Genomic DNA, 12,866 nt, shown 5'->3' on the forward strand with positions numbered 1-12,866 from the left:
ATTCCTTCCAGAGAAGTAACCAGAATTGCTAAGAGCTCTGCAAACAGAGCTGGGGAGGATTTTATAGAACCTAATTTAAACTCAGCAGGGTTTTCATGGCCTGTTTTTTTTTTAAGGGCATGGATAAATTCACATACCTTGCTGCTCTAAATATCTGTCTCTACAGGGGACTCAAAACAGCTACCTTGCTCTTCTCAGGCTGAGGAATTTTAACTCGTCTTGCTTCCATGGAAGAAATTCTGAATGGTGATGAGTGAAAATTTGCTTTTCATCTATTAGAACTGAGAACTTGCCCAAGATCACCCAGTGGGTTTCCAGGATTCAAATCCTAGTCTCCAGAATTGTAGTCTAGTGCTCAAATGCTCATACCGTGTTGGCTCTCTACAATGACATATGCATACCCATATGTGTAAGGTATGCAACAAATGCATCATATTTGCTATGATGCAACAAATATATTCTGCTGACAGCAGTGGAAGCAGAGTTGTGCATAGAGTACATACTGTAATTATTAGTGCATACAGTAATTTTGAGCGACCAGCAATGTTGAGCACTGCACAATAGCACCCAGTCATTGACGTGTGCGGTGCAATGTTGCTGTTCTGAATGGTGGTTGTGTAGTGCTAATGCATTATATCTCTGCTTGTAGATATTTAGACTACACTGAGTGGATGTTGGATTGCAGCCTGAATGAAAGACTACAGTACCTGTTTTCCCTTCTTTTCCCTCCCTAGATATCCTTCCTTTTATGTTGTCTTTTTTTAACTACGGTTGGCCCTCCACATTTGTGGCTTTGACTTTGGCTGATTTGATTATTTATGGTTTTAATATGTTATCTCTAAGAATTTCTAGGTCCTCCAACACAACTTTGCCAGAAGTTGACCATAAAGTTGTGCTGGAGAACCTAGAAGTCCCTAGAGAAAACACTTATCTAGGCATTTGTAGGTCCTCTGGCATGATTCTGTGGTCAACTTCTGGCAGATGTTGACCTTAGAGCTGCACTGGAGGACCTGGAGATCCCTAGAGAGTTGTCCTCTTAGGTAAAAAAAAATAGTGTTTTCTTATTTGCAGTTTTTCCACATTCAAGGGGAGCCCTTCACTCCTAACCCCAGCGGATGTGGAAGGACCACTGTAAAATAAACAAATTGTGGGCTAATAATTTCTGCAGCTTTATTTGCAAGGCTACCTTAGACAGAGGTGATCTCTGCACAGGAAAAAACCAACACAATATACCCTTATGTTGTATAAAGCATGCCATGATGATGTTTGTTTGTCATGTTGGGAAAGTGCTCTTTTCCCCAAGAGCACTGCACTGGTTACAAGCAATCCAAACAAGACTGGCACAGAACACTCCAATTTTACACTGAAGACTCATTATCTTTTAAGAGCAATTCTGTAGAGCACTGCCTTAATGGGAAAACCACTATAAAGCTACAATACGCAGCAGCCAGCAATGATGTTGGGGAAATTGCCCAAGGCAGAAACTTTCCCAACAATCTCCTAACTGCCAGTTAAAGGAATACTTGTGTATTTTCCAGGACGTCTCTAGTCTCCAGACAGTGGTTTAGGGTGGAAAATGTATCTTTTGTGTTGCAAAAATCGATTTCCATTTCAGGTGGTTTTAGGGGCTGTTTTAGCAGTACTGTACAGCGTTCATTTTTCCTCCTCTTTCCTTTTCATAAAATACCTCCGAGACCCTTTTCAACATGTTGGTCTGCTCCAGAAGAATTGCAGTATGGACACAGTAAAATTTAACAGCATTTTATAAAAAGAATTTTCAGTGTAAATCATTTAAAAATAAAATCCAGTGACAGATTCCTAGCAGCAGCAAATACCACAATATTTTTTAAAATTACAAGTTGGAGAAATTAAGGATATTTTGAAGCCATCTTAAAAGCAGCCACTGATGGAGCAAGTTCATTTAATAAAATGAAATGCCATAGGATGGGGCCACCTCCAAGGAAGTCTTGGGACATTCACACAATCCAGATTTATTGAAACAGTTACTGAATGTTAATTCAACATGTAGGCAAATCCCACTAATTCTTGCTATTGCTATCATATACTACTACTACTGTACTACTACTAATGCTTTATTAATGCATTCAGGGCAGGTTAGGATCTTATGCATAAGGCCCCTGCTCCCTCGAAAAAGTAAAGATATTAAAATGGCAATGTGAACTAGCTACAGTCGATTACAACTTGAAAAATGCAATCCCTCCCCATCCTTAAAATTCAACCAAGGTTCAGATAAAATTCCTTGTTGCGGGGGCTACCTGTGACCTGCAGACCCTCATCTCACAAAGTAAAAGAATGGTTTGCAAGAGCAGAGTCTAGACTTTTTACATGTCCTTGAGCTTTAAATAGCTTCAGGAGGATAGCAACCCAATTTGAGCTCCAAGGTGACTGGCCTAAAATGGAGCATCCTGATTAAAGGTAGAAATTAGCTGAATCAAATGTACTGAACAAGCCCCATGTGAAACACAACTGCTGATGCCTTTCGGTGAGCAGCAAGCGCAGTAATGGATTTCTAGAGGAAAATGAAAGAGCGGCAAGTTATTAGGGTCAGACTTGTACTTTTCTTGTTTTTGCATCAAGGATCGTCAAGGAGTAGCCAAGAGGCTACATGACAATTCGCTTTGGGAAAGAAATGCCTTCTGGTAGTTTTGCTTACAATTCCTGCTCATAACAGGATGTAGCTTCTTGGGCTGCCAAGATCTGAAATGTACTCTGGATCCTGAGCTGTCAAAAGCATTAGAAGCAGCAAAGGGTGCACTTTGTTAAAGGGCAAATCTTAGCAGGGAGTCATAAAAACCCAGATCTATTCTAAACAGCAAGACAAGAAGCCGCCTGGTTATAAGGGATATAAGGGCCTTGCTAAATATTCACATTGCCAAGATGGAGTTCTTAGGAGAGACAAGTGGCAAAGGCTCTCCAGATGTGTCCCCTGCTCTTTCATTATTTATATTTGGCCATTCCTCAATGACTGTGAAGTAGTACACAAGGCTCTGTCCCTCTTTCACCCCAAACTATGCTCACCCTGTGATGAATGCAAAGCAGTCTTGTGGCACCTTTGTGATTAACTAAGAGGAAAAGGTTTGTAGATGGGTCTACATCAGACAAAAGACTCTTTCTTCGTTAGACATAGACAGAGGACAGGGAGACACATGGCTTGACAACAATACGTGTGAAAGGGATCTAGGAGTCCAAGTAGACCACAAGTTGAACATGAGTCAACAGTGTGTGATGAAGCAGCTAAAAAGGCCAATGCGATTTTAGGCTGCATCAACAGAAGTATAGTGTCTAGATCAAAGGAAGAAATAGTGCCACTCTATTCTGCTTTGGTCAGGCCTCATATGGAATAACACTGTGCTCAGTTCTGGGCACCACAATTCAAAAAGGATGTTGACAAGTTGGAACATATCCAAAGGAGGGCAACTAAAATGGTAAGGGGTCTGGAAACCATGCCCTATGAGGAACAATTTATGAAGCTGGGTATGTTTAGCCTGGAGAAGAGAAGGTAAAAAATGATAGGACAGCTCTGTTTAAATACTTGAAGGAATGTCATATTGAGGAGGGAGCAAACTTGTTTTCTGCTGCTCCAGAAACTAGGATCCGGAGCAATGGATGCAAGCTACAGGAAAAGAGATTTCACCTAAACATCAGGAGGAATCTCCTGACAGTAAGAGCAGTTTGACAGTACAACACACTCCCTCGGAGTGTAGTGGAGTCTCCTTCCTTGGAAGTCTTTAAACAAAGGCTTGATGACCATCTGTTGGGGATGCTTTGATTGAGAGTTCCTGCATGGCAGGGGGTTGGACTGGATGGCCCTTGTGGTCTCTGATTCTGTGATTCTAGAGTGCAGCCTTTTGGATTAAAACCCTGAAAAAAGAAACTGAACTGCTAGATTTGAAGTGCTAACAGAGAACTGTGCTTGGAGAGAGAGGCTAACCCATTAAGATGCAGAGGCAAAGGAAACTGAAATAAACCAGAGCTCAGCTGGTCAGGGCTATTTTAGATGCACATAACAGAGGAAATAATGAGGGTAAGGCTTGCTAATGAAGACAGAGTGCCTCACAACTACTTCCCAGTAAAACTGCTGCCACAAATCACTGAAAGGGCTGTCACTTGCCAATGCTTATTTAGATGGATGAGGGAGAGCAGTGGGAATGAAAGAAGCACAGGAGAGCCCCTGGGTGTGTTTTGAGCCAAATGGGAGGAAAGAGAGAGCAGATGAGAGGCTGAATCAGAGAGGAAAAGAGGCAGCATTTGAGGGAATGATGGAAGCCCTTTAATTAGGCATGAAGAGCAATAGAAAAGCAGCCATTTAAGCTGAATTACAGGGTTAAAAATGACTACCAAAACCAGGGGTAGGCAAAGTGTGGGCTATGTGCCCCCTAGACTATTTATGCAACCGGCAGTGTTGCCTTGGTTCATTTTTTACCCACAAAAGTATTTTTTTCACCTTTGGAGAACTCCACAAACAGCTGCTTTTCCATTTAGGGTTATAAGGGTTCCCAAACCCAAAGAAACCCCAATTTAGAACATCTGTTCATATTCACGTGTGATTTTAAAAACCACCACTGGCCAATTTGGGGCATTTCCAAATTTTATGCAGCCTGAGGGTATGGGGGAAATCTGGACCCCAAGCCCAGCAAAGCTGCTTGCCCCTGAACCATGCAAAAAAACCCAACACTACAGTAAGAAGGGACTATGGACTATGTCTCCAACTAAAGGAAATGTAGAAATGCTGAAGAAATGTTGCACCAATTATAGAAATGAGGCACCTATGCACCCTGTATTTTCTTTGCTCTTTTTCAAAAAGGATTGTTTTGAAGACCTTTTTAAAGGGCTGGGCAAATGTTGTGGGAGTGAGTGCCAATTTTCACCTAGCAGTAGGCCATAATTACATTTTTGGCAGAAACCTTGCCAAAAATGTGTTGCAGAAGTGACAAGATGTCTACTTCCAGTTCACCTTTTTGCATTTATTGGCTGGTTCTGCTGATTTTTGTCCATTTGGCGATCAAAAGAGATCTGAGGTGCCCTGAAGCCTAAAGTCCCTGGGTGAACATTTGAGGACATTTCATGGGCTGTGTCCACTTTCAAAACTATTAATGGGCTACAAATATCAAGTTGGGGGCTAGTTTACCCAGTCCTGCCTTCTTGAGGCTCACTAAAATGTGAAATTTTAGTATGAAATTCACTGTGATAACACTGAAAAGTAAATTTATCTGATAATAACCAAATTCTTTTATTCTCAGAAATTGAAGAAGAAAGCACAATCATTTTCAATAGTCTACAGTGATCTTTCCAAAATCCATCAGTCAGTGTCACTCAGTAACACTGACTGACTCCAACTCTTCCTTCCCATGAACATGGTCTTCATTTTATCTATGAACATTTTCATCACAGCTACTAAATCTCAAACTTACATAAACATGTCTCAAAAGTTTGTAATGTAGCTTTGTACAAACGATATCTATCACTGGCAAAAAAAACCCCTGCTCTTTGAGATCAATATCTGTCTTTCTTTCTATTTTATCTGTAATAGTTCATATTTCTTCAAGTCTTCACCATAGACCACAGATGGAAAACCGCTGCATGAAATTAATCTTTGCAGTTGTCTGTAGAAACACGGTTAGGTTCTCTGTCATCTATTTTTACGTACTCTTGTGTAACACCTTCATTTGTCTTTGCTTCCAGTGAACAAACTTGCTAAGACTTTGCTCATTTATGGCTTCAGCTGGCTGCTTCTTTTCTCAGCTTCTCTAAAACTTCGTCAGGTGTCAATGGTGCCAAAATCTTCACTAATTTTTCTCGAGATTTGCCACCCTGTTTCAACAGAAAAGCAAAAAGGATTTCTCATATGAAGATGTTCTAATACAGGGGAATTCTGAAAGCATATTATTTTTGATAAATGGTTGACCTTAGGCCAATCTAAGTTTCTCTGACTGTCGTCTGTGGTTCCTGCCTCTATTGTATTTTTATTGAGCGCTATCATTCATATTACAGTACACTGTCATTTTGATTTGTTGTATGCAGTCCTGAGTAGTACATGGGTACTAGAAGAACAGAATGAACAAAAAGACCCACCCTACAAGTTCCCATTAAACTCCCCTCAATGTAGAGACTAACTCTCTCACTGTTCCTAAGGTCTTTGGTTAAACAGCCATTCCTAGTCCCACTTTGGGTCCCATATTGGGAGAACAGTGAAACAGAAATCAAGTTAAATCAATATATTAAACAGTCCTTATAAAAACCATCTGTAAGGCAAATGAATAAGAATCTTCCACTTCAAATTATTTGCAATTTTGCTGGTATGCTGGAAGTTGGCAGACTGACCCCTCACCACTGGTCATCAGAAAAAATTCAAGAACCCATGACGCACCATAACAACATGTTACCAACACTGTACCTTCTCTAATACAACTTCGCTCTTTTTCACTTCAAGGACCTTTGAGAGATAGCGACACAGCTCTGCATTGGCCTCTCCATCAGAAGGAGGTGCAGCAATGGCGACACCCACTGCCTCGGCACTCAGATCTGTAACAAATTATTTAGAATTATATATTATATTTGTCTCCCTCAGGCTTTTTGTTCAGCTCAAACCGTAAAGATTTTATTTTTGAAATGCCATTTAAGATTTTTATATGCATGACATTTACAGCAAGGATAGAAAACTAGTGGCACTGAAACTCCCATCCTCCCTAAACAGGCTAGCCAATGGTTAGAAATCATGGGGGATGCCACACCTAGAAAGGCACAAGTTTACCACCCCTAACTTACATGAAACTGCTGAGTAAGAACATCTGTAGAGCTGTCATAAGGGACCTTTAATATGGAAATAACAGTCTACTCTTCTTTTTCATCTAATTTGAGTGGGGCAGCACAACCACAGTAATGGACTAGTTGTTTGCTAATGAACTGAACCAAGATAAAAACAAGGTGCTGTTGGGTAGGTGATTCATCTGTGTGGTATAGAGAGGTTCATCCTGTTTAGGATGGGGTTGTGTTCCCACTGAAGAAGCAGGTTTCCAATCCTGGAGTGCTCCATGAACCACCTTTGATATGGTGTGTGTTTGTGTGCTGGTTCTTTGGGCTGGTGAGCCAGCTTTGTTTGTCTCTACATCTTGGCATCAGTCATCCATGCTCTCGCAACCTTGGGACTAGACTACTGCATTTTGTTAGAGTAGGAGCTACCTCTACAGATAGTAAGAGAATCTGCAGTCACTTCAGAATATGGCTGCTAGTTGACTAATTTGGACTGTATGTTACAATTATATTTGGCTGCTGTTCCATTCACAAAACCAGGTCAGAGTGTTCTTTTTTTTACCTTATTAAGTTTGGAATCACAGAATCGAAAGTCTGACTTCACTTATGCGCGCTCTGAAATCCTCAAGAGCATGCTCTGGTAAACTCTGGTCCAAAACACACTGCAGAAGTAATCTAAAATAATAAGTTTCAAACCACTTTATCTTCCCTGGCTCAGTGCTAGGGACATTTGGGAACTGTAGTTCTGTGAGACATTTAGCCTTCTCTGTCAGAGAGTTCTGGTGCCACAATAAACTACAATTCCCAGTATTCCCTAGCACTGAGCAAGGGCAGTCAAAGCTGTCTCAAACTGGATTATTTCTGCAGTGTGTTTTGGACCTTTCTCTACAGATGCTAGAACCTAAAATGACGCAGTCAGTAAAGCCTCTGTTCTTCCCATCAAGTACAGTGCCTACTGAAAAGAGAGCTTTAATGTCATACTGATATCATACAAAGACCATCTCATCATGCTTAAGCTATGTTAATTTTTTAAATTGTGGTTCATATCCTGCATTTTTATACTGCTTTAATGGATCTAATGTTTTAATGTACATCTATGATGTAGATGTTATTGGGGGAAAAATTAAGGAGCGTTTGCACCTTGCTTCTATATCTCTGCAGGGCACAGCTCTAGTTCCCCCACCTCCCCATGGCTAAAGGCCTTATTACCCAGGGATGGAGATTGAAAAGTTGAGTGCAACAGATGGGCCCAGTATTGGCAATCGTTTTACTAGATTAGTTTAGTAAAATAAGCCTTCACAATTACTACCCTGCATTTTTAACTACGTAGTTTTATAAGAGGCTTGTAGCCTGCATTTCTATACTGGTGACAGGGCAGAAGACCTCTATTCTGCAGGCGGTATAGAAAAACATAACACTGGCCTCCTCTGGAGATGGAACAAAGTCCTCTGGAGATGGACAGTCTTTCCTTTCCTTTGCTGTAAGTCTTTCCTTTCCTCTTGCAGAAACCAAGACGGCTGTCGGAACAGAAAGGAAGAGATCCTTCTGTTCTCCTTGCTAGTCCATGCATTCCTTCCTTCCTCATAGTATCATAGAGCTGGAAGAGACCACAAGGGCCATCCAGTCCAGCCCCATTCTGCCATGCAGGAACTCTCAATCAAAGCATTCACTCGCATGAAATTCCTGGTTGCCTTTGGCTATCAGATGAGTGGTTAAATAAAATATGGTTTTGCATACAAGATGGTTGTATGAATCAATCCAACTCCAGAAGAGGGAGACAGCTTTGAAAACCTAAAGTTATCTGTCTATGCTGGAAACAAACCCGCGTTTTAAACAAATACATTGAACATTGCATATACATATACATATACATATATAATCTACGCATCCACTATTTTCAACATACCTGTGACACCATTTTGTTTAGATCCAGGTTTGGCATGAACAGAGATAGTAACACAGCCACTTTTATCAGTTGCCACAGGGCTCCCGGAAACTGAGGATTTCACCGTTTCCTTATTCTGTGCCTTTCCCTTAAAGGAAAACAAAGAAATCAGTACAGAATGTCTGAAAGTACTGTAGAAATAAAAGCTTTAAAAACATTACCAATTACTGGTTCAGAAGACTGCTTTAACAGCCCTGGCTCAGTGCTAGGGAATGCTGGGAAGTGTAGTTTGATGAGACACTGAGCCTTCTCTGTCAGAGAGAGCTCTGGTGCCACAATGAACTACAACTCCCAGGATTCCCTAGCACTGAGCCAGGGCAGTCAAAACGGTCTCAAAGTGTGTTCTGGACCTTAGTCACACTCTCTCAGCCTCAGGGGAAGGCAATGGCAAACCCTCCTCTGAACAAACATTGGCTAGAAAAGGCCATGATAGAGTCGCCTTAAGTGGGAAGCAACAACAACAACAAACCACAACGAAATCCGAAGCATGGCTACCTTCTTGGGCATCCTGGAGGCCTCCAGGAGAGGGACCCACGACCTGAAGAGGCGACTGGGAGCCGGGAAGGCCACACTCAACATGGCGTCGCTCTTGCTCGCCTCCACTTCCGGTGGCCACAGCGGCCTTGCCTTAAATTGAGAAGCCTTGCTCTGCAGGGAAAGGGCGCCCCCTTCCGCCACAAAGTGGCAGTTGTTGTGTGACTTTCAAGTGCTTTCTCACTTATGGCAGCCCTGTCATGGGGTTTTTCTTGTCAGGTTTCTTCAGACTGGGTTTGCCATGGCTATTCTCTGAGGCTGAGAGAGTGTGACTGATATGGAGATGGACTATTCTATTCTAGTGACCTGTCTCTGGTTGTTTTAATTGTATTTTGAATTGTATCTATTGTCATATTAGAATTAATGGTTTTGATCTGTTTTAAGGGGGAGGGAATAATGGGATTTACTTTATTGTATGCTTTTTATTACTGTAAGCTGCCTCGATCTTATAGGAGAGGCAGGTTAGAAATAATAATAATAATAATAATAATAATAACAACACTCATCCCTCCATATTTGCGGCTTGGATCTTTGCAGCTTTGATTATTCATGGATTTGGTTAATATGTTCTCTCTAGGAACATCTAGGTCCTCCTCCAGTGCAACTCTATGGTTAATTTCAACTAAGTTGCACCCAAAGACCTAGAGATTCCTAGAGAGAACACTCTACTAGGCCTTTGTAGCTCCTCCAGCGCAGTTCTATGGTCAGTGTCTGTTGGACGTTGGCCACAGAGTTGCACTGGAGGACCTAGAGATTCCTAGGGAGGTGTCCTCTCAGGTAAAAACATGGTGTTTTTGTTATTCGTGTTTTTTCCATATTCACAGGGCGATCATATCACCTCTTACCTTCTCTTCTCCAGGCTGAACATACCCAGCTCCTTAAGTCTCTCCTCATAAGCAGCCATGGTTTCCAGGCCCTTCAGCATTTTAGTCGCCCTTTGGACACATGGCTCCAGCTTCTCAACATCCTTTTTCAATTGTAGAGTAGACTGAATCAACCAAAACTTAACGCTACAAACCTCTTTCTCCTGGGCTGCTTCTGCATCCTTAACTGCAGAAATAACCCAGTTTGACACCACACATAACTGCCATGTCTCAATACTATGGTATTCTTGGAAGCGGAGCTCTGATGCAATAACAAACTACAGTTCCCAGAATTGTATAGCACTTTGTTTATTTCAAAGATTTATATCATGCCTTTCTCCCACAATGGGAGCCATGGCAGCTAAAGTGGTGTCTAACTGGATACTTCTGCAGTGCAGATGCAGCCCCGGTTAGTCTCAAAGGGGATATAAGAATCCTTTCTACACTGATCCGGATTAACATGGCGGTATCTTTGAATACTATTAAAAGAATTAAAGCAATGTTTCATGTCCAAAAAAAGGTAACGGACTCTTCCTGTACTCAAATGCTCTTTTAAAATATCCTTGCCCATGGTTCAGGCTATTTTTATTATCAGGTTACAATTCCTCCCCAAAGTTTGTAAAACAGGATTAGATTTGCCATTTTACATCTTTAATGGTGATTTTTAAGAACTTGGGGACAAATGGTCCCTCCTTTTTCTTCCCCTTATAAAGTGAAAGCAAAGAGCTTACTACCTTTGGACTCAAGATTCTTGATCCCAGGGTTTGAATCCCTGCCAGTCCACAGAAAGCCACCTGATTATCTTAGTCAAGTCACACTCTCTCACCCTCAAGAGGAAGACAATGTCAAACCTCTGAATAAGTCTTCCCAAGAAAACCTCACGATAGGGTCACCAAAGTCAGAAACTACTTGAAGAAATATAAGACATAATGGTTTTCATGTTAGTGAAAAGGCAAGGCCTTCATTATAGTTCATGCACAAGAGTAGTTCCGGGATGGTGGATTATGTGAAAGGAAATTCAGTCAGCCTTACCTCTTTCAAATCTGAAAATATTCAATACCAACTTGCCCCTCAGTGAGAACCATACTTCTACTATGGATAAGATAGTAAGATAAGAATGGGAAGGGCAGCTATGAAAGGACCAGTGGTAGACAAGATCCTAAAGTGCAAAGATATACAACTGGACACTAAAATTAGAATAGTCCAAGACATCATCTTCCCCATTCCCACGTATGGATGTGAGAGTTGGACGGTGAAGAAAGCAGACTAACTCATTTGAGATGTGGTGCTGGAGGAATGTTGAGGATACTGAGGATGGCCCAAAAGACAAACAAATGCACCCTTGAACAGATCAAGCTTGAACTCTCCCTGGAAGCCAAGATGATGAAACTGAGGCTGTTATAATTTGGCTGCATCATGAGGAGGCATGGCTCATTAGAAAAGACAATAATGCTAAGAAAGGTAGAAGGATGGAAGACCACATGCTAGATGGCTAGACTCAAGGAGGTCAAGGCCCTGGAGATGTTTCGTCCACAGGGTTGCCACAAATTGGGGTCGACTCGAGGGCAGGCACTACAACAAATGTGCAAGATGCAAAATTTTATTCTAATTTACAAACAGGAGGTTGAAGACAATCTCTCTTTCATGTACATTACCTTCACACCAAATGTGTTTATCGCAATGTCTTTCACTGTGTTCTTTAAGGTAAGTTATGCAGCTGCTGAAACATCAGGAACAACCATTTGTTCTTTACCTTAATGCTTCCTGGTTCCCCAAGTCAGTATATTTTTTTCTGATGCTGTCTCGTTGCTTTTCAAATAAATAGGTTAGCATAAACTGGTGTGGGATTTATCTGTTTCCTTTTAGAGCAGCCTGCTCCAAACAGCTGCAACAGTGAAAACTTACAACCTGATCACAGGACACCACCACAAGCAGATACATCAGCAGAAGTGTTTAAAAACAGGATTTCAGCCTTACAGCACTGAAGATGGTATTAAACTGTTACAAAATTGTCGGGTTTTCCAATCTGATGTCCTTCCGGGTGTGCTAGAAACAAGCCCCACGACTATCTTCAGACATTAGTCATGCTGGCTAGGAGTGATAGAAGTTGTAGTGAACACATCTGGAGGGCAGAAGACTGGAAACGTTTAATCTACAGAATGCTCATCAGTATCATAAAATGGGCTTTCTCTAATCTAGCATAATTTGACAATGAGCAATACTTCACATTCCCAAGCTTTTATCAAGCTTGTTTTTGTGGTTTGCCTGTTTAACAATGAGTAGATCCCTGACAATGACCTTGTAAGAGAGTAAAATCAATATTAATATTTCTGTATGCAAAGGCATTTAGGATGTTCGCGATATGGCCACATGGAAGGAAAGAAAGGTCCAAAATATGCTGCATAAATAATCCCGTTTGAGACTGCTTTAACTGCCCTGGTTCATTGCTAGAGAATCCCAGGAATTGTAGTTTCTTGTGGCACCAGAGCTGTCTCTGACAGATGGCTAAATGTCTCACAAAATTACAGTTCCCAGGATTCCTGAGCACTGAGCCAGGGCAGCTAAAGCAGACTCAAACTGGATTATTTCTGTAGTGCATTAATCAACTAGACTGCTCAACTGCTGTGTTAATCCTAACCAGTATCTTCCCATACTCATTATGCTACAGTGCAACTATATATCCATGAACAGTGTGTCCACATAAAGTTAAAGTAAGAGAATTGTGTGTCCTGTGGACTGCAAGAGGTCCTGGG

At 41.4% G+C, this 12,866-nt stretch overlaps 1 protein-coding gene across 1 annotated transcript; it reads right to left on the bottom strand.

The window, feature by feature from the left end:
• Nucleotides 1-5,226: 5,226 nt before the first annotated feature.
• On the bottom strand, nt 5,227-9,348 carry C6H15orf40 (chromosome 6 C15orf40 homolog). The gene is made up of 4 exons (XM_042474905.1): nt 9,212-9,348; nt 8,678-8,804; nt 6,416-6,543; nt 5,227-5,832 (listed from the first exon to the last, which is right to left on the bottom strand). Exons 1-4 carry the CDS (start codon nt 9,293-9,295, stop codon nt 5,740-5,742), a joined length of 432 nt encoding a protein of 143 aa, XP_042330839.1. The 5' UTR covers nt 9,296-9,348; the 3' UTR covers nt 5,227-5,739.
• Nucleotides 9,349-12,866: the final 3,518 nt, after the last annotated feature.

The sequence above is a fragment of the Sceloporus undulatus genome, chromosome 6 (genome assembly GCF_019175285.1).
Source record: "Sceloporus undulatus isolate JIND9_A2432 ecotype Alabama chromosome 6, SceUnd_v1.1, whole genome shotgun sequence".
NCBI lineage: Eukaryota > Metazoa > Chordata > Lepidosauria > Squamata > Phrynosomatidae > Sceloporus > Sceloporus undulatus.

Coding starts and splice junctions, on each gene's coding strand:
- C6H15orf40 (XM_042474905.1), bottom strand. CDS start 9,295: ATGTTGAGTGTGGCCTTCCCGGCTCCCAGTCGCCTCTTCAGGTCGTGG. Junction 8,805..9,211: donor CCTCCAGGATGCCCAAGAAG/GTAGCCATGCTT, acceptor TTTTCCTTTAAG/GGAAAGGCACAGAATAAGGA. Junction 6,544..8,677: donor TAAACAAAATGGTGTCACAG/GTATGTTGAAAA, acceptor AATTTGTTACAG/ATCTGAGTGCCGAGGCAGTG.